This window comes from Mastigoproctus giganteus, chromosome 5 (genome assembly GCF_048544385.1).
Source record: "Mastigoproctus giganteus isolate SK-2022 chromosome 5, ASM4854438v1, whole genome shotgun sequence".
Lineage (NCBI taxonomy): Eukaryota > Metazoa > Arthropoda > Arachnida > Uropygi > Thelyphonidae > Mastigoproctus > Mastigoproctus giganteus.
The window spans coordinates 116,600,995-116,622,075 of NC_143579.1; the positions used below are offsets into that span (position 1 = coordinate 116,600,995).

Here is a 21,081-nt window from a genome sequence, read left to right on the forward strand (position 1 = left end):
TATCTGCAAGATTCTTAAAGATCACTGCTGATAATCAGATCAAGAGCCTTCTCTTCATTATGACATATCCTAATTACTGGCCCACACTATTTCTCTGTATAGCTGTTTGTTGTACTTACAGTTATTTGGCCTATAATGTACTCCTGCTCTTAATTTTGTTTTCCCAGTGGTTTTATCACACCAAACTGACTCAATATTGCACTGGCCGTCCATATTAACTGGATTACTTAAAAGCTGCTCTTAGATTTTATGTGGTTCTTTAGAGTATAACCCTCTCTGATCCTGTCTTTCTTTCCATATACATTGTACTCCCCCATACTGAAATTCTGTATTCTTTATATCTGAGCAGCACCACACCTCTGATATCGCCACAATGTCTGAATTTGATGGCTTGACCAGTGCTTCATATTAATCAAATTTATTTACTCTGCTGCTAGCGTTGGTGTACATAAAAGTATACATAAATCTGTTCTTGCTCTTAATTACGCTAACACAGGCCATGTATTTCCTTATTCCATGATGACCCACAGTAAGTTTCTCCTCACTAAAATAGAATCCAAAGGTTATGTCTTACTATTATGTAATAAAATTGTCTTTAAACTCAATTCAAATGAATGCATGAATGAATTCATGAATAACCATTCTTTACAGAGCTTCCTCATTACAGGCTGGAGTCTACTGATGAGGCTAGTGGGAGCCAGATGCGTTCAAAACTGCTAGGTGGATTTTTTTAATTTATTTATTTGAAATTTATTATTTTTGTATAACTTTTGATTTAAATTTAGTAAAATAGTATTTTTTTGTGATTTTCTGATTAAATTGGTGCATTTATTCTTTACTCAGCCTTGTAATTGCATAGAAACCACAGTCGATTTCTGCCAGCATTGTATTGACAGAAGCATTTGAATCTGCTGCTATTGTTTTTCGTGTTGATATAGCAGACACTGGTAGCTCTACAAAATTTGTAGCAGTGTAATCAGTATCAGCAGAGGATCATAAATTATAGCACTCCTTGCGTGATTTAATAATTTAACTTGTCACATATCAGTTATTTGGCCTATAATATACTCCTGCTCTTATTTTTGTTTTCCCAGTGCTTCTATTGCACACCAGGAAAAAACAAAATAAAACAATGAAAACAAAATAATTAAATACTCTAAACCCTAATTTAAATGAAACACAACAAAGAAGAATTCAGTTTATGGCACGTAGGCTGTCTAAAATGATATGCAACCAGTTGAGCTCTGTCAGCACCATGTAGTTTTCAATCAGTCTATTAGAGGCATAAAACACTATGTGGCGTTAGTGTTATGAAAAAAACATATTGTTGTTTGCCTTCATAGTGTTGTTTGCCTCTAAAGGGAATTATACATAGTGTTATATCTCACTGGAAAGAGAATAAAAAGTAGGTAAGCACAGTGTGAAATATTAATTTTCATAAAAATTGGACATGGTGTCATATGCCTTCGAGGTACAAATATATAAATCAACTGAACAAAAGAATTGGGGAAGAAACATCTATATTAACAAAAAGAGATGAAGCCAACAAAGGTGGGAGATTAAGTGCTGCTTAATAAAACAAGGTAGACTGTCCTTAGATGATAAAATAAGATTAAAATCTATAGTTTCATTTAGAATAATACAGAGAACAGCCATGTAAATTTCAAAATGGTTTCAGTTACATCACCACACAAAAATCATATTGTTCATCCTCAGCCATTGTCAATCCACTGCAGGATGATGGCCTCCTCAAGGTATTTCCAGCAACTGCAGTCTTGTGCTTTCTGTTGCCATTGTATACCAGCAAATTTCACAATTTCATTGATCCACTTCATCTTTGGTCTTTTTCTTGGGTGTTTAGAGTTGAGTGGTTAAAATTTGTTTGGTCCTGCTATCATCTTCAGGTCTCTTTTGTAACCAAAAGAGACCAAAAAACACATGTTTTTTGGTCTCTTTTGGTTACAAATGCTTGCTATCCCAATTTTATGTGCCATTCAATTTCCATCATGATGTATCCATCTGTAAAATTTCTTGTTCAAGGTAAACATACCTTTCCACTTATTAGAGTTCTTCTTCAAGTGTAAAAATGACACAATAGATGAAACCTCAGGAACAGAGGTTTTGAGAACAAGTAGAGAAATCCTATCAGACCTTGCACTTTCTTGACATCAAGGCTGTTCAGAATTCTTCTAATCTCTTTCTGTTGGAAGACCATAGGAGGTACCAAGTAGAGTTTGTTTAGTATAGCAAGGAGTGATTTGCCAAGATTATCAATACAAGAGCTGGAGTAAAAGTGGGATGGTAATAAGTCAACTTTATCTTTAGCTGAGGATGCAATGGAATCATTAGGAACCATTTAACAGTTACCTAAGTATCTGTTAAATGGTTTAAACAGATACTTAGTATAGATGGACAGAAGTTGCAGCCAACAGCCTTAACAGAAAGGGGAATAATACACAATTTGCCATCTTAATAGATAATAATTTAAACAGGAATCCAGTATTATATCGTGTGAAATTGGTTTAAGATATTTACTGAAAAGTTTAAACCTCAATAAATATGTAAATCAGTTGGGCAGTATTTTGAGGTTACAAAGCAAAGAAATTGATTGTAGAATAGTTAGGAATGCTCCTGTGGTGAATAGTTGAGGCTTAACTCAGTGATAGTGGTATTTTCAAGGGTAACCTGACAGGTGACCCTTGAAAATAACGTTCCTGTAACCATTATCAATGATTAAAATTCTGAAATGTTTTCTGCCTTCCTAAATATAGTCAAACTTTTGCGGCAATAGTTTCTGAAGTGATTTTTTTAAAATATTTTTCATACAGGAACTGTGTGAAGGAACCTGTCACGTGTTCTGCCACCATATTTGCAACTACAGTAAACCCCCGCTATTCGCGGTTTTGCATATTCGCGGTCGCTGATTTAACATAAAATGAAACCTAAAAAAAAATGTGAATTTTAAAGCGCCGTGAACATTTTCAGCCATAAAAAAATGTGGGCGTGGCTAAAATTATCTTTCCCGGTCAAAACAGCACTCAGTGGGTGGGGAGGAGAGGGGTGACAAAATCGTGGATGTTTCTCGCTAATCCTTGTTCAGTATGTGTTATGCGCTTGCCATGGAAGGTTTCATCGTTTGTTTTTAATTTATATGCTTTTAAAATTGAATAAATTTATCAATTTATAAATTGATATGCTTACAAAATTGATAAATCTACCATTTTGCAGTGTAAAACAGACTTTTTCGAGTGTGTTAACGGGAGAAAGTGACTTTATTTGGACAAGTTCTTTCTAACCCGTACAAAAATATGGCTACGAATAACAAGGGAAATGTGAATGCGAAATTATCAAAGAAGGTGATGACATTGGCGAATAAAATTGAGTTATTAGACAAAATTTCTAATGGTGAAAGTGTCTTCTCAGTGGCAAAACATTATAAAATCAATGAGTCAATGGTATGATCAATCAAGAAATCGGAAGAAAAAATACGCCATAGTGTCCATGAAAACGCGCTAATTGCTTCAAAAATTTGCTCTGTAACTCGTGATGTTAAATTAGAAAAAAATGGAAAAGCTTTAAATCTGTGGATAGAAGACCAAACTCAAAATAAAATTTCGTTAAGTTCACTCATCATTTGTGAAAAGGCAAAACTCCTTTATCAACACTTAAGCGAAATTGATAATAGCACTAGCAGATAAGTTATTTTAGTTAGCAAAGGCGCTGGTTTGAAAGATTTGTTTGAAATTTCTAATAAATATTACATTTAATATTAAACTGTTTCTTATTTTCATTTCGATGCCATATGCTTGCATTTCACTATGTACTGTCTATGTACATAGTCATATTATGAAGGTACCTATAATACATACATATACAAAATTTTAGACTAGTTTTTCTTATATATTTCATACTTGGGAACGGAACCCCTTTATTACTATGTGAGCCATAACTCAGTATTCGCGTTTTCGGTATTCGCGGCATTTCTCAGGAACATAACCCCCGCGAATAGCGGGGGTTTACTGTATTTGACTTTTCTTGAAGAGTAGGCTGATGCTGTGTTTGTTTAGAGTTTCAGATTACTTGTTTTCCTTCTCCCACTCTTTCAATAAATGTTCAATTCATGTTTATTAGCTCATTTAGCATCAATTATCAGTCTTATTGTAATTGCTTTTTCAAGATTTATTACTGTCTTCATATAGTAAAGATGAAAACACAAAACCATTCTCCCCCGGATGGCTACTAGACTGCAGGAGTCAAGTTTCAAATTTCACATGCAGTGGAGTACATCAAATTTTAAATAAGTTTTGAAATTCTGAAAAATGGATTTAACTAATAGTATCGAATATAAACAATATTTTTAAAATTTTTATAATATTTATACAGTCGGGTCTCCATATTCACAAGGATTACATGCCAACAGTTCCAGATGTTTTCTGTGCATGCCTAAACACTTACAGAGCGATTTACAATTAACAGAAAAATGTTTATACGTGTTTAAAAGGTTTTAATTGTGTTTTGCAATAATGAGGAACATTTTAGACCAATGTTTCGAAAATACTGTATCAAAATTTTATTACACAGTTAAGAACAAGGCACGCACCAAGGTATTCACCACAGGATTCAGTACTCCTCAGTAGTAGGGGTCACAGAGGTTGGAGAAGAAGCAGGGTTGGCTGGCATTAAGACTTCCCATTCGGGGGTATGGGGAGTTTTCGGCGTCGATGTAGAAGTTGTCCTTTTCGGGAACTAGTTGAACATGGCTGTGTATGGTGTTAAAATATCTCGTCGAGGCTTTCCTTGAACTTCATCAAATGAATCATGTTGTCATCATATTCACAGAAGAAGAAGCCCACTAGGCATGTGGCATCACACATTTCCTGCACTAGGTTTTCCAAGTTGAACTTCTTCTCTTGGCGTGGTTCTTCCCCAACCTCATCCTCAGTTGGAACAAACAAGCTCCCCGAGTTCATTATCCATTATTGTTGTTGCTTGTCCATCAATTAAATTTTTGATGTCCTCTTCCTCCTCCTCCTCCAAGTCCTCGAAACTTCGTCCTCTAAGAGATCTTGGGTTCTGCATGTGGAAAATTAGGCCGGGCTCTGTCATATAGCTTGCTGCATTGCTGAAAACTAGCAGAATAGCCAAATCTCGTGTCGCCTTGAATCCTGGGGGCCTTCCCTTTGACAGCTATATAGGTGAGCTGAGGCATCTTCTTCCAGAATAATGCCATCTCATCGGCATTGAAAACCTGTTCAGATTTATATTCCTTCTCCTCAATGAGTTTATTGAGTTACGCAGGGTAGGCCTTAGCAGCCCTGTGATCAGCTGAAGCAGACTCGTCCGTAATCTTTACATTATGGAGTGAACAATGCCTCTTGAATTTCTGGAACCAGCCTTTGCTGGCAATGAAAGTGGTTTCTGTGGTGCTGCTGGTACAGGGGGGTTTGCTGTTTAAATCTGTTGTAAAGAACGAGGGCCTTAGCGGAAATCATACCAATGTTCACAGCCAAGTTTTTCTTGTGTTGGTCTTCGATCCAAATGAACAGTATATTCTACATTTTTAACATAACTTTATTATGTACATAAGCAGCATATTTAACAGTAAGAATTCCACCAGTTTGCACTGCCTCTCTGATCTCAGTTTCTTGTTTCCTTGTATATCGTATGGTACTTTCTTTGATATCAAACATGCAGCCCATGGCCAGGTACGTGAGCCCTTCTTGACATTTATCTAGAATCTGCACTTTCTTGTTCAAAGTCATCACTTTCTTGGCCTGGCCCTTTTAGGCTTTTGTCCATCACTAGCTGCACTTCATTTAGAACCCATGGGTATTCATATAAGCACAGTAATATTTTAAGCACAAGTAGCCTAACACAGACACACACAACACACAAAGGATGGCACTCACTGCGAGACTGAAGATGCGTGTGCCCCACCTTCACTCAGGGTGAATGCAGTGAGCAGCAGGCAAATTTTTAGTATGATAAATTTTGCGACTGCCAACGCAAAAACACGAATCCGAGAATGCAGATCCCGCGACTACGGAGACCCGACTGTATATATAATAAGTAGAAATGTATGTGCATGTGAAAGTTTGAAATTTTGTGCATTTAACAGCCTTATAAACTGAAAAATTAAGGAAAATAAGAGAGTGATATTTCTGTTTTATGTATAAAATATTTTTTTGCAATTTTCAGAAGTATCCATTTTTTTTTTTTTTTTTTCTGAAAATAAAAGGTGTAAGACATAGCATGCTTTAAAATTATTTAAAATTAAAAAGGTACATACAGTAAGTACTGCAATCCAATGAGAAAAGCTAAAATGTTCAGACTGTTTAAGAAGAATTAAAAAAAAAACCAAAAAAAAAAAAAAAACATTTTTCAAAAATTAAAAATAAAATTTAGACCTGTCAAGTGAACTACCATCATTTTTGTAATATTTTTCAATGTCATTATTGCTAGTTTAAAGCTAAGTGATGTAAAATATGGTAAACTCAGTAGCTAAAACTGGTGTATAAAAGGGAAAGATTAATAATTGAAGATTCAATATATAAAACAGGACTTCAGAAAGAGGGTGTGCTTCAGTTGAACAGCATATTTGAAGATTCCCAACGCTTTTAACATCAATATATTAGTGAGTAAAAAGTAATGTGTAGATGGCCATAGTGGAGGCATGTCACCTACTGCAACTAGAGGAAAGCCAAGGATGATCATCTCTCAGTTGTATTATTTCAGCTTTCTCGCTGAAATAATACAACTAATGAACTGAGAAAAGCTTCTGTTTTGAGATTTACTAGACATATAATAAAACAAATACAGCCCCAAAAAACATAAAACAAATAGATCAGAAAAAGACTCAAAACAAGTAAGCCTGTTTGAAGAATGAAATCCAGATTACTTTAATAAAACCTCATATCACATAATTCTAAACAAAAGTTTCAGAGAACTAAAAACAAGGCATACCTATAAATGTGATGTTCATCAAATTATCCTTAAAACCTTGGTGCCTCCATAGCCAGGTGGTCAGGAGCAGCAGTGCATAGCACATGCTTCTTGATTAGACCAGGGTTCGGCCAGTGACCACCAAATATGGAGGACGCGGAAAGGTCAGGGAATGACCACCGCATATCCCCGGGGCAATATGGCCTTAGTTGCTAATGCTCCTGGGCTCCTCCGCAGCCAGGTGGGAAGGAACAGCAGTGCGTAGCACATGCTTCTTGATTAGACCGGGGTTCGAGCCCGTCACCACCAAATACGGAGGATGCGGAAAGGTCAGGGAATGACCACCGCATACCCGGAGCAATATGGCCTTAGTTGCTAATGCTCCTAAAAAAAAAACAAATAACAACAACAGCTAATGCTCCTAGAAAAACCAAAACCAACCAACCTTAAAACATTCCTGATAGCCAAAAGAATAAGAAAATAATCATTTTGAAATTTAACTTTAAGCTCAATGCAAAAATGAAGAAATCTTCCACTTGAAGAGGAAAGTAAGCAAAGGAAGGGTTGACCCAAAGGGCAGGATTTTGTAACAAATTTTTAACACAATCACTTTTTGACAAATAAACTTTTTCAAAGGAGGTTTTGGTGAGATGCTCCATGCTTGATTTTATGTCCCTGGGACATTTCATTGTGTCACTTTGGATGGAATGGGAACAATGGAGGAAATGGAGAGAAGTAGGAAGAGCAAGAGAATAGCAGAGCCCTCCTTTGTCCTCAAGAACCTCACAGCATGGTGCCACTCAGAATCTGGTGCATGGCTTCCAGTCCCTATAGTTAATACCTTTGTAATGAACCTATCTTTGGAGAGGCAGTGTTGTAGTATTTGATTCATTTATGTGAGAAGGAACTTTGTAAAATACAGGCTGTAAATGTCATTCTTCATATAGGATTATCAGGGTCTATAAACATTGACTTTGTAAAATAAATTGTAAATTCCATTCTTTAAATAGGATTATCAAGGACTATGAACACTACTGCCTTTGGTTTATCTGATTGCCATTGTTTAAATTGTTTCAAGTTTAAAATTAATTAATTGTTTATTAAGTATTGTTGTTTGATCAAACACTGGAATTATGTCCCATTTCTAGAAAATTATGTCCCATTTCTAGAAAACTTTGATTCATCAAATTTTCTGTCTATTCTTTCCATGGTTACATTTTCTGTTTGTATTTGTGTAGTGGCAAATGATACAAGAAAGCAAAATTATACAGCATTCCCAATCACCTGTCTTCCCAATCTTCCCAATCACCTGTCCATCTCCTCCAATAGTCTGTCTAGTTCTTCCTTACTCATTTCCACAACAGCAAATAAAAGTTTGTTCCAAAAATTAACTACCTGCTGGCTGAGGGCAAATTTCTGCACATCTATTCTGCACCCATTTTCCCCTCATTTTCAATTTGTACCTCCTCACATATAGTCTAAGCAAGAGGAAGAATGCCATCAATATTAAACTTGTTTAATCCATTCAAAGTCTTAACCCTTTGCAGTCCAATGTTATAGAGGGCATGATATCATAAAATTCCATGTGCAGTCCAATGTTGTGTCCAGTGTGCCCATCAGCACTTCCAATTACGGAATTTGTTTTCCAGATATACTGGTGCAATTATTGCACTACCATCTATTTCATTTCATATCATATCAACTATATGAAAAGCTAAATTTATGTTTACTGATGTTTATATTCAATTATTAAGTGCATGAAGCATTGTTTTTTTTCAGTCCTCTTTCAGTTGGATGCTGCTGGCTCAAAGGGCATTGGTGTTCCTGATTATGAAATTTGTTTCTTTGTGTAGTGCCATTTATTTCATATAAACATTTTGATAAACTAAATCAATATTTATATTCAATAGTTATTGGCAGGTGGTGTTTTTTTTCTTTTTCTGCCCTTCTCAAGTCCAATGTGGAAACCACAGTGACTGTCGGCATTTCAGATTATAATACGTGTTTTCCTTCTGTACTGCCATCCATTTATATTTTGTACAAATGATCTGAAAAAACTAAGTGGATGTTTACTGATGTTTATGTTGTTTGTTATTTTGGTTTTTAGGAGCATTAGCAACTAAGGCCAGATTGCTCCAGGATATGCGGTAGTCATTCTCTGACCTTCCCGCATCCTCCGTATTTGCTGGTCATGGGCTTGAACCCCGGTTTAATCAAGAAGTGTGTGCTACGCACTGCTGCTCCTGCCCACATGGCTACAGATGCACACTGATGTTTATATTCAATTGTTAATGACAGGTAACATTCTTGGTTTCAGCATAGGAGTTACAAAGTAATTTATACTCTGTGATAGAGTGAAGTATGTAGACATGCCATCAATATCTAGTAAAGGCCTTTCAAATGGCATAATTGAGAAACTGTTTGACCTCTTTGAAGAAACTGAGAGGGGAAAAAAGGAAACAGTTACAAATAAGACAGTTTCTGACTGTACCATATGGTGTGACTGGGTTTAGTTTTTCACTAAATGAACTAAAGGAGATTTTTGGAATTATTATCAACATGGGACTAAAATGAAAATATTGATATAAAGAAATGTTGTTCTGAAAAATGGACAGACAATTAAATTTTCCAAGAATGTATTTAGCAAAAGAGATTACTGCAGATAATTTGGATGTTGCCATCTCTGCCTACAAAATGATGAACAAGGAACAAATTGAGGAAGGATGGTTGCAGATAGATGTGCAGAAGTTTGCCTTCTTCCAGCAGCTGTTATGGAAGTTAGACAGTTTGATTAAATGCAGGGAAGAACTAACAACATTATTGGAGGGAATGGACTGGTGATGTGAAGGTTTTTTTTTTGCTGATGCTCTATAAGCCTGCTTTCTTGCATAATTTAACACTAGCATTAGCAGAGGCAATTGATGCAAGAAACCAAGCTTATACACCTTCAGCCAAAAAAAAAAAAAAATTTTTTTCCCACTTCACCCATCCATTTGTTCCAAAAGTTTGTCTAGTTCTGCCAGATGGAAGTTTGTTCCAGCAATCAACTATCTGCTGGCTAAAGGCAAATTTCTGCACATCTATTTTACAACTGTCTTTCCTCAATTTGAATCTGTGTCCCCTCACCTTCTTAATCTGAGCAAGAGGAATCCCATCAGCATTCAGCTTGCTCGAGCCATTCAAGACCTTATAAACCTCAATCAGATTACCTCGCAAGTGCCTACTCTCCAGAACTTAAACCTTTCTTGGTAAGGCACCCCTTTGTTCCCCTCACCAATTTTGTTGCCATTCTTTGTACTTGTTGTGGCAACTCTACATCCTTCCTAAAATGAGGCTTCCAGACCTGTCCACAGTACTCTAGGTGTACTGTGTCCTGACCATTGCCTTGTATAACGGGATAATCACTTCCCTGTCCCTGCTAGCAAAATTCCTATATATCATTGACTAGACCCCCATAACCTACTCTGGCAGCCTGTCTGCACTGCTCAGAAAACTTCACATCTGACTGCACAATTACCCCCAGGTCACTTTCATTCTCCACCACCCTGAGTACAACCATATAGTTGGTACATTTCTGTGGGGTTAATGCTACCCATATGCAGTACTTTGCATTTGTCAATGTTAAACTTCAGTTGCCACTTCTCAGCCCATCTGCTCAATTTTTTCAGATCCTGTTGAAGTAGCATACTGTCGTTACTGTTATTAACAACCACTCCCACCTGTGTATCATCTTGACATTAAGCTTGATGTACCTTCATCAATATCACTGAAAAATATACAAAACAACAATAGGCCCAACACCGAACCCTGGGAGACTCCACTATTAACATCAGTCCACGAAGAGCAGTACCGAGTGATTACCACTCTCTGTCTTCTCCCACTCAACCATCCTTTTATCCATTGTAGCAACTTGCCTTTAATGCCATTTTGCTCCAATTTGTACAGTAGTCTTCCATGTGTAACAGTACCAAAAGCTTTCCTGAAATCCAAGTATATGATATCAAAATTATTTTTTGCATCGAGTTCCTTTGTGACCATGTCATAGTATCCAATCAAATTGTAATTTATTTTGATGGTACTAGTAATAGCAACATTAAAGTCAGAGCTCTAAAGTAAAAAAAAAAACTGTCAATTATCCGGATGGAAGGCTTTGTGAATATTTTCTTCCAGGAAGACAATGGATTAGAGCTTTTAAATTGTTTTGTCAAGCAGTTTTATTTATTAGCTTATGTAAATCCAAAAAAAAAAATAAATAATTTTTTACATCACATTTCAACTAGTCATTTTTGATTGATACAGCTGGACTGCATGGGAAAGAATGAAAATAATACTGGACTGTAAAGGGTTGAACACTTAAATAAGATCATTGTGCAGGGGTCTAGTCTCCAAATGTGCACACAGTGATATTCGTTTTGATCTGAGATAGTGTATAATACATATTTACTGTTTGAAGTCAACAGAACTAGTAAAAGCTAGAGTAAACTCTGAATATTTAAACAATTTTTATAACTGTTTTTTGGTACTTTTCAATGTACAGTAGTCCAATCCATAGGTTACAGTTATTGGCTGTTGTCAACTGTTTCTTGTCTATGGTAATCTTAAAGCTATATTTATTAAATAAAGCTGGGTGGGGGGGGATACAAAGTCTTTGAAAGTGTTTAGAAAAGTTCTAATTCTAGTTTGAAATATTCATACATGGAAGAATGGTTTTTTAAAAGCATTGGTAAAGTAAGCTATTACTACAGACTTTTTATACACTGGTGTGCAAAATTTAAGGACCAGTCAGGTTTTCACCTGTAGCTTCTCATAGGAATGGTCTGGATATAGGAATGGTCAGAACGATGAAGGAAACAACACCGACACAACATGGAAACAAAATGGTACAGAGGGACTTTATTCAAAAATGGCAACATAGTACTGGTTGCCACGATACAGATGCATCACTGCCAAAGATGGAACAAAGGGAAGAGATTGTCCTCAGTAGGAGATATGGCCACCCCCTAATGTTGATGCAAGCTTTGCACCACCTGTTCATACTTAGAACAATATTGGTGATAAGTTTTTGGGGTAACATTGTCCATTCCTCTGTCAGCACCATCTTCAGCTGGTGAACATTTTCTGTGGGTGAGGATGTAACACAAGGCATCTCCCTAGGGTGTCCCATATGTGTTCAATGTGATTTAGATCGAGGGAACGGGCAGGTAAATCCATACGAACAATGTCCTCACTTTCCAAAAGCATATCATAGCTGCAGTGCGATGGGGGTGTGGCATTATCATACATAAACATGAACTCGGGGGCCAATGGCACCTCAGAACAGACGCACATGGGGAAGGATTACCTCAGTACAGTAGCGTGCATTGGTTACAGTACCGCCTTCCACTATCTGGAGTTGTGTACGTTCATCCAAGATAACGCCTCCCCAAATGAGAACACCTTGACCGCCATATCGATCCCTTTTAGTGATGTTTGTGGGGTGATACCATGTGCCAACCTCTCAACAGATTACCTGACTTCCAAAATCACTGCTGAGACTGAATCTACTCTCACAGTAAAGAGTACCTTAGGTAAAGATTTTGCAGTTGTAACCTTTAGAAATAGTGTTAGTCCTTAAGTTTTGCACACCAGCATATGATAATGGATCATAACTATTGAAATTAAGGTAATTTCCTTTGTCAGATGGTTTGTGAAAATTTTCTTAATATTTTATTCTCTTTCTAGTTAAAATAAGATTTAAGAAACTTTAACATTTTTCTCAACCTCAAGCTGTATATCCAGCATTTTATCAATGTGATTAGTTCATTGATCGTATCAGGTTTTCCAATTGGTGCACAATTAACAACTTAACTTTTTAACTGGGGGCAGGGGGATTTGGAAATGATTTTATCTCCAATTCCCAGTAGTTACAGCTCTGTGAGATGTCAGCTGACTGCTGCACTGGGACACTAAATGGCAGAACACATCATTAAGAAATAGTTTACACCTAAAGAATGTTTAACAATTTAAATCTTTCGATTATAATATTGGTTATAATTTAATTACTAATTTGGTTCTCTAATTAAGATTATTATCTTTATTTAGAAGGTTAATCACTGAAATAAAGCTTTTTATGGGTGTACATTCACATATAAGAATTTTATGTCAAATGAATAAAATTTGTCTCCATCACCAAAATAAATATTGTTAATAAGGAGTGAAAATGTTCTGTATTCAGATAATTCTGATTATCTGAATACAGAACATACTATATTAAATGTTTCGGCTAAGGTAACTAAAGCCAACACGAGAAATGTCGGATAACTTACGTGGAAAATTAGTTTCCCGACACCAGACTCTAGCGCTGCTTGTTCGGTAAAGAGATGGTAAATGTTATTGGTCTGGAGCCGAAATCGAGAAGGATATATTGATTGACAGGTAGGCTTGGCAAACAATGAAATGATTGGTGGTGGGCAAGACAGATGACAAGCTACTGTGTAGTCATTGGTTAGCATTATAATGTGTATTTATGAGTAAAGAACGGTGCATAATAGTTTTGCGATGAACGATAAACAGGTAATAGTAGCGATGAATCTTTTAAAGATGGAAGAAATTTGTAAGGAAAATAAAACCGTTGGTTGATTTGTTGATGAAAACTAAATTAATAAAAGTTTTGTTCTGTTGTTGTTATTATTTGGTTTTTAGGAGCATTAGCAACTAAGGCCATATTGCTCCGGGATATGTGGTGGTCATTCCCTGACCTTTCCGCATCCTCCGCATTTGGTGGTGATGGGCTCGAACTCTGGTCTAATCAAGAAGCGTGTGCTACGCACTGCTGCTCCTTCCCACCTGGCTACGGAGGCGCCTTTTTGTTCTGTTCATTTTTATGTTCTTCATTATGTTTTTTTTTCTTTTTTTTTTCATTATTAAAAGCATATTTTTGGAGTTCATGAGTGTTTTTACTATATTGTTGATTTAGGTTTGGTTACGAAAAAAGGAAAAGGTTTCTTTATTTTTCGTTATATTTGTAACCTGACCTTAAATGGTAGGTTAGGAAATAATAGAAAAGGTTTCCTTATATTTCGTGACCTAACCTTAAACGTTAGGTTAGGAAATAATAGGAAAAGAAAGAAAGATTCTTTATATATACATATATAGTGAATAGCTATTGAGATGTTGATTGACATTACAATGTGTGTATCTACACGAGTGTCTTTAAAAATAAAAGTACAGTAATAAAAAATTTATATTTTGTTAATAAACAATTTATGCACTAGTCCACGATGATTCTAAAGAAAAAAGATTAGGTTACCCCTCCATTTTGGGAGGGGATAAAGCTCCCATGGATTCAAGTGGAGGTAACCTGACCTTTTTTCACCATTAGGGCATATTATTGAACAAGAAAATAAAAATACAGTCATAAAAAAATAAATTTTTTTATGAATGTATTTCTAAATATGACTGTGATTCTAAAGAAAAAAGGTTAGGTTACCCCCTCCACTCCAGGATGGGATCAAGCGGAAGTAACCTGACCTTTTTCACCATTATGGAAAGCGTTCATTGGGGCATGTGTGATTAGGGCAAGTTACCATTAGTGCTTTTGAGTGATAATAAACCGATGTTATCATGTGTTTTGGTCGCGCACCAATCAGCACATCATTTGCCATGCCTACCTGTCAATCAATATATCGTTCTCGACTTTGCTCCAGACCATAACACCTACCGTCTGTTTACCAAGCGAGCAGTGCTAGAGTGCAGTATCAGGAAACTAATTTTCCACATAAGTTATCCGACGTTTCTCTTCGTTCTCGTGTTGACTTTCTTTACCTTTCCCAAAGTTTCAAAATATTCACAACAAATTTCATTAAGCTGACCATAGTGAAAAGCTTACCGGTATAAGAGGCCTATCTGATTTGTGTAATTTAATAAACTCAAAGACATATGGAGATCTGGTTGTTGGCTGAGTCTTGATCCATGGCTAAGTCAGTCTCAGGCTTGGATAGCAAGTTCTACTGCCACCACCACCACCATAAAATTGGGTTTTCAACCAGCCAAACTGACAAGAGAACATGTAACTTAAGGACATAATACAAATGGGCACATAAGTTAGTTCTTGGGTGGCCCAAATATGACAGATTTTTTTTTTGTGTGTGTGTGTGTGTGTGTGTATATATGAACCAACAACTTGGTGGGAAAGAATATTGTACATTATTCCTTCAGTTTTTAATCTCTAATTCATTCTTGAGTTGCATTCTAATCTTTGATACCGAGTTCTTATCTAATGGAAGATACCTTTTGGCATCCTGTAGATCAGCGATTTCCAAACTGGGAGGCGCACCTCCCTGGGGAGACATGGACTAGTGCAAAAGGAGGCGCGAAAAGTTTAACAGAAATGTAATTTTCATAACAACATATATAAATAAAAAAATATATACATATAAATAAACTTTCATAACATAACATTAAATTTTATAACCTATTTTTTAAAGCATTTACCGCCACCTATCTCACTCTAACTTCGATATAAACATGAGATAAACATTCATCTGGCAAAAAAATATTATATTTTGCAGAAATGGATTGATGAATTATGATTGATATGATGAAATGTAATATATATAATTTAGTGTGTACTATGTATGACGTATATAAGTAGATTGCATAGTATAGCATTAGCTGCATGGTTGAAAATATGGTTTCAGCGGTGTGCGATTGTGTTTTTTTATTGTTTTTGGCGTGATTACTTACAGATAATAATCGTTAGTAATTTAGAACTACAGATGCTTATTATTTCATGTAGTATTAATAATTATTGCATTAACATATTAAAAATAAGAAATTGCACAATTATAGATGCTTTACTTCAAGGGAGGCACCGGGAAAATTTTAAGGGTCAAGGGTGGTGTAGGCTCAGAGAGTTTGAGAACCGCTGCTGTAGATAATTAGTATCGGAAAGATTAAGAACCACTACTGCAGAAGTGTGCATACCTGGATAACACGGATTCGGTGTTAAAACATTTAACTGAAAACTAATATAAGTGTTCAATTATATTAAAATGGTATGGTAAAAGCATTTTTTATGACTGCATTTCAAAACCATTGCAATCTATTTTAATTAGATTATCTCTTTTTTTCTAAATATAAAACACATGTAATAAAACTAATACCTTGTATAATAAAAATTAATTCATATATTTACGTAAATGTAATATAACAAAGGGGCTTAGAGGGGAAACAGGTATCCTGTGTTATCAGACACTCAGCCTAAAACACTGATGGATCCAATATCTCTTTATTACAGAAGATTTAGGAGGAAGTTCAGTTGGCCTGCCTCCCTAGAATCCACTCATGCACACTTTTTTTTTTTTTTTTTTTTAGTAGTTGTTGGCACATAGGCTTCTGGGCCATAATGCACCTCCAAAGGTTTTTGCAGTACTTTGATCCAAGCCCGAGGTGGGAATCGAACCCACGACCTTTGGGTTGCCAGGCAGGCACTTTACCCACCCGGCTAGCCTGGTCGGCTATGCACATGCACACCTTCTCGATGGTAAGCCCTGTTACGTCACTTAGGTGGCAACAAACATGTGGAGTGGTTCTCTTCAAGATGCCTGGTCAGCGTGAAGAAGAAAAGACCAACCCCTCCAGCATATGACAGCACAACAAAACAAATGGCCCTCAGTCCCCAGCAGCTTTCACTGCCCCTCTTACGGCAGCGAGAGGATCACAGTGGAAGCAGAGGGTGCTAAGAATCTCTGGATACAACCAGGCTGCCATGCATGGAAACTGAACTTGGCCTGTTATAACTTAAGATCACTCATCGTTGAAGACAGGATATTAGAGCTGGAAAAGGAATTAGAAAATGTGAATTGGAATACCATCAGTTTGGCTGAAATAAGAAGAAGAAATGAATCACTTATAAGTTTATCAAGTGGAAATCTGCTGTACACGAATGGTAACAGTGAAAGGAGTGAAGGTGGAGTTGGGTTTCGGGTCCATAAAGATTTAAAAAACAACATTTTGGAATTCAAAAGTACATCACCAAGGGTGTCAAGACTAATACTCAAGATTTCTAAGAGGTACAAGCTAAAGGTTATAATGATTTATGCACCAACATCGAGCCATGATGATGAAGAGGTTGAAGAAATGTACATCGAAATTGAGAGTCTTCTAGATGAGCAGAAAACCCACTACACTATTATTATGGGGGACTGCAATGCTAAGGTAGGAAATAGACAAAACAGCACAGAAAGGGGAACTATAGGAAATTTTGGAATTGGTGAAAGAAATGAAAGAGGTGAAAGACTTGTGGAATTTGCAGAATCTCAAGGATTGTCAGTAATGAATACTTTTTTCAAGAAATGGGTGAACAGAAAGTGGACATGAAAGAGTCCAAATGGATTAACAACTAATGAAATCGACTTCATCCTCACTAACAGAAGATATATTGTGAATGATGTTACCATCCTGAATAAGGTAAATGTTGGAAGTGATCACAGAATGGTAAGATGTACAATTGATATAGATGTAGGAAAGGAAAGGAAAAAACTGACTTGAGTAAATAATACAAAGGTCTTTGAGATAACACAAGAGGAGAAAAAGCAGTATGTACTGGAAATTAAGAACAAGTTTGAGCTTCTGCAGACTGCTCAGGACCAAGATATTGATGAGGAATATTACAACTTTCTGAAAGTGATAAAGCCCAAGAAACCTATAGGGAAAAAGAAATCCAAAGAAGAAAAAATTAGTCAAGAAACATTTGTTATGATGAACCGAAGGCAAAAAATGAAGAGCAAGTTAAACACTGACAAGGAAAGAATTGAGTATACTGAGTTAGGGAAAGCCATTAGAAAGAGACTCAGAGAGGACATAAGAAGATTTAACACAAGAAAAGTAGAACAAGCATTAAGGGAAAACAAAGGACTTAAATCAGCAGCCATGAGCAGTAATACAGAAAGACAAATGAAACTGAAGAATAGCGATGGTGTACTTATAAATAGCAGAGAAGGCATAATTCAAATAGCAGAAGACTACTATAGAGAATTATACAAGGAGCAAGGGAATGATGCCCGCAGTGGGGAAGATGAATTGCAAAGTAGTAACACATACAACATACCCAATATTCTTCCTGATGAGGTAGAACATGCATTGAAGAAAATGAAGAATCAGAAAGCCCAGGGGGAAGCTGAAGTTACTGTAGAGTTGTTAAAATTAAGAGGAAGAGACATAACACAAAAACTGGCACGGCTCTTCACAAAGTGCATTAGAAAAGGTGTGATGCCTAAGCAGTGGAATAATGCAATCATAGTTTTGCTGCATAAGAAAGGAGATAAATCAGAAATTGGAAATTATAGACCAATTAGCTTGTTATCTCACATCTACAAGTTGTTCACAAGAGTCATTACTAACAGATTAGAAAGAATACTTGATGAGAATCAACCAAAAGAGCAAGCTGGCTTTAGGACAGGATTCTCAACTGTGGATCACCTTCACGTAATATCACAGCAAAAAAGAGAAAGCAAATGAATATAAAACACCATTATGCCTGGCATTTGTGGATTATGAAAAGGCATTTGACTCCATACAGCATAAGGCAATGTTTCTGGCACTGGAAAGACAATGCATAGATACCCCACATATTATGATTTTGAAGAAAATATATGAGAGTGTTACCTCCTTTATTAAACTACACAAAGACAGTAGGAAATTTAAAATCGAGAAAAGTGGTCGACAAGGAGACACAACATCTCCGAAGCTGTTTACTGCTGCCCTTGAGGAAGCTTTCAGAAGATTAGACTGGTCGCAGAAAGGAGTCAACGGAAACGGAGAGTACCTACACCATTTACTATTTGCAGATGACATTGTGATCATAAGCCACGATCCCAAAGAATGAGAGGAAAATCTTAATCAGTTATGCACAGTTAGTAAGGATTTTGGACTAAAGACGAATATGGCTAAAACAAAAGTAATGATGAACAAGTATGCCACAGAAAGGGAAATAATGATTGAAGGACCAAGATGATGCACAATTGAAAAGGTGGAGCCATATACTTATCTGGGACAAGTTATTTGCTGTAATAATAATTATAAATGGCTGGAAGTCAAGAGAAGAATAAATTTTGGATGGATAGCATTCAGGAAATATAGTCACATACTGAGGAGCAATATCCCAGTTTGTCTGAAACGTAAAATAATGAACCAATGTATACTTCCCACCATGACTTATGGAAGTGAAACTTGGGCACTCACCAAAAGAATGGAAGAGAAGCTGAGAACTACACAGCGAAGAATGGAACGAATTATATTGGGAATCAGACTGTTAGATAAGAAGAGAAACGTGGATTAGGCAACAAACTCAAGTAAAGGACATTCTTATCAAAACTTAAGAACTAAAATGGTCTTGGGCAGGACACATAGCTCGAAGACATGATGAAAGATGGACTAAGAAAATAAAAATAAGAAAATACCCAAGAGGAACTAGAAGAAAACCTGGAAGACAAAGGTGGAGATGGATAGATGAAATTCATGAGTTTATGGGTAGTAAATGGATGGTCAGTGCTCAAAACAGAAGGAACTGGAAAGTTGATGGAGAGGCCTTCATCCTCTAGTGGATTGAAAATGGCTGATGATGATGATGAATATAATGAAATAAAAATAAGATAAAATTTTGGAAATGGAAAACTGAAAATAAAGCTTCATATAATACAATCTAAAGAAGGAATTTGGAACTGCCAATACAAAAAAAAATAAATAAAATAAAGATAAAAATGTAACTTACTGGTAATGGTTCAATGTTAGTACTAATCAGACTGTAATGGCCAAACATCAAACTTTCCCGAACTACAATATCTATTCCATTCAGCGCACACAATCCAAGTTTATCTAGCCACCTGCCAGTATAGAAATAAAAGTAAGGGTTTTCATGCACTAAATCATGATCATTTTGATGTCAAAAGGCCTACAAAAGTAAATATCATAGACGGTAAATAATAAATAAATTTAATTTTAAAAAAATGTTTCAAACTCTTGAGACTGACAGCCCACTAATAATAAAAACTAATATAAAAATTTTATGATATTTTTCCTGCAATTATTTCTATAGTGTTTCAAATATACCGTATAATTATGTATTAACTAATGAATTAATCAACTCCAATAATTGGTGAAACAATTTTCTTTAAAAAATCTTTGGTTTCGTTTTATTATGGTTAATAGTGGTAGTAGTAGGGGCAAATTAGGACTTCCTAATTCATTTCACAAATATACGTGGTCTCAATTCTAATCTCAACGATGTCCATTTCCACTTGCAGTCTGCAAAACCCCATGTACTTTTTCTGACAGAATCTCAGTTATCGGTTGATTCAACTACTGCTCATCTCAGATGCCCAAATTATTCGCTGTATGATTCCTTTCGCCTCAAAGGTGGTACTTGTGCATATGTCCGTTCTGATATTCCCTGTCAGAGACTTGGCAATTTGGAATCTCCTCTCTTTGATCTTCTCTGGCTTAAAACCTCTCTACCTCATTGTGTCAAATTCATCTGTTGTCTCTACTGTTCTCCCAACTCCACTAATCACTTGGAGCTCTTTGACTTCCTCTCTTTGCAACTTGACTTTCTCCAGTCCAACTTTCTTAAGAGTGAGGTAATTTTCCTTGGTGATTTTAATGTTCACAACTCCAGCTGGCTTCCATTTTCTAGTCACACCGACCCAGCAGGTCGAGATGCTGAGGCTTTTGCAATTACTAATGACCTAGCATAGATTGTTCATTTACCTACCAGAATACCGGTCAATCCTAATCATACAGCCAATACGCTTGATCTTTTTCTCACAAACAACCCTTCTAAGTACACGGTCAAAGTGAGAGGTCCTTTAGGCACTTCAGATCACAACTTGGTGATTGTCTCTTCTCCAATGGAACCTTTATCTCATGGCTATTCCCAACCTCGTGTTGTTTGGCATTACAAGAATGCAAAATGGGATGACCTGCAAGACTTCTTTTCTTCTTTTCCTTGGTCGGATTACTGTTTCAAAACTTCTAATGTCAACGTTTGTTCAGATCGTGTCATTGAAATTATTCTTGCAGGAATGGAATCCTTTATCCCACACTCCACTTTAAAATCTCGTCCTTTATATAAACCTTGGTATTCCAATAAATGTGCTAAGG

At 36.2% G+C, this 21,081-nt stretch overlaps 1 protein-coding gene across 1 annotated transcript in view; it reads right to left on the reverse strand.

Moving 5' to 3' along the window:
- LOC150085656 (heparanase-like) overlaps positions 1-21,081 on the reverse strand; it is a 263,331-nt gene that overhangs the window by 47,230 nt on the left and 195,020 nt on the right. Inside the window, exon 8 of the mRNA XM_090374637.1 lies at positions 19,694-19,805. Coding sequence (XP_090230763.1) covers positions 19,694-19,805 — 112 coding nt within the window. The remainder of the gene's footprint in view (positions 1-19,693; positions 19,806-21,081) is intronic.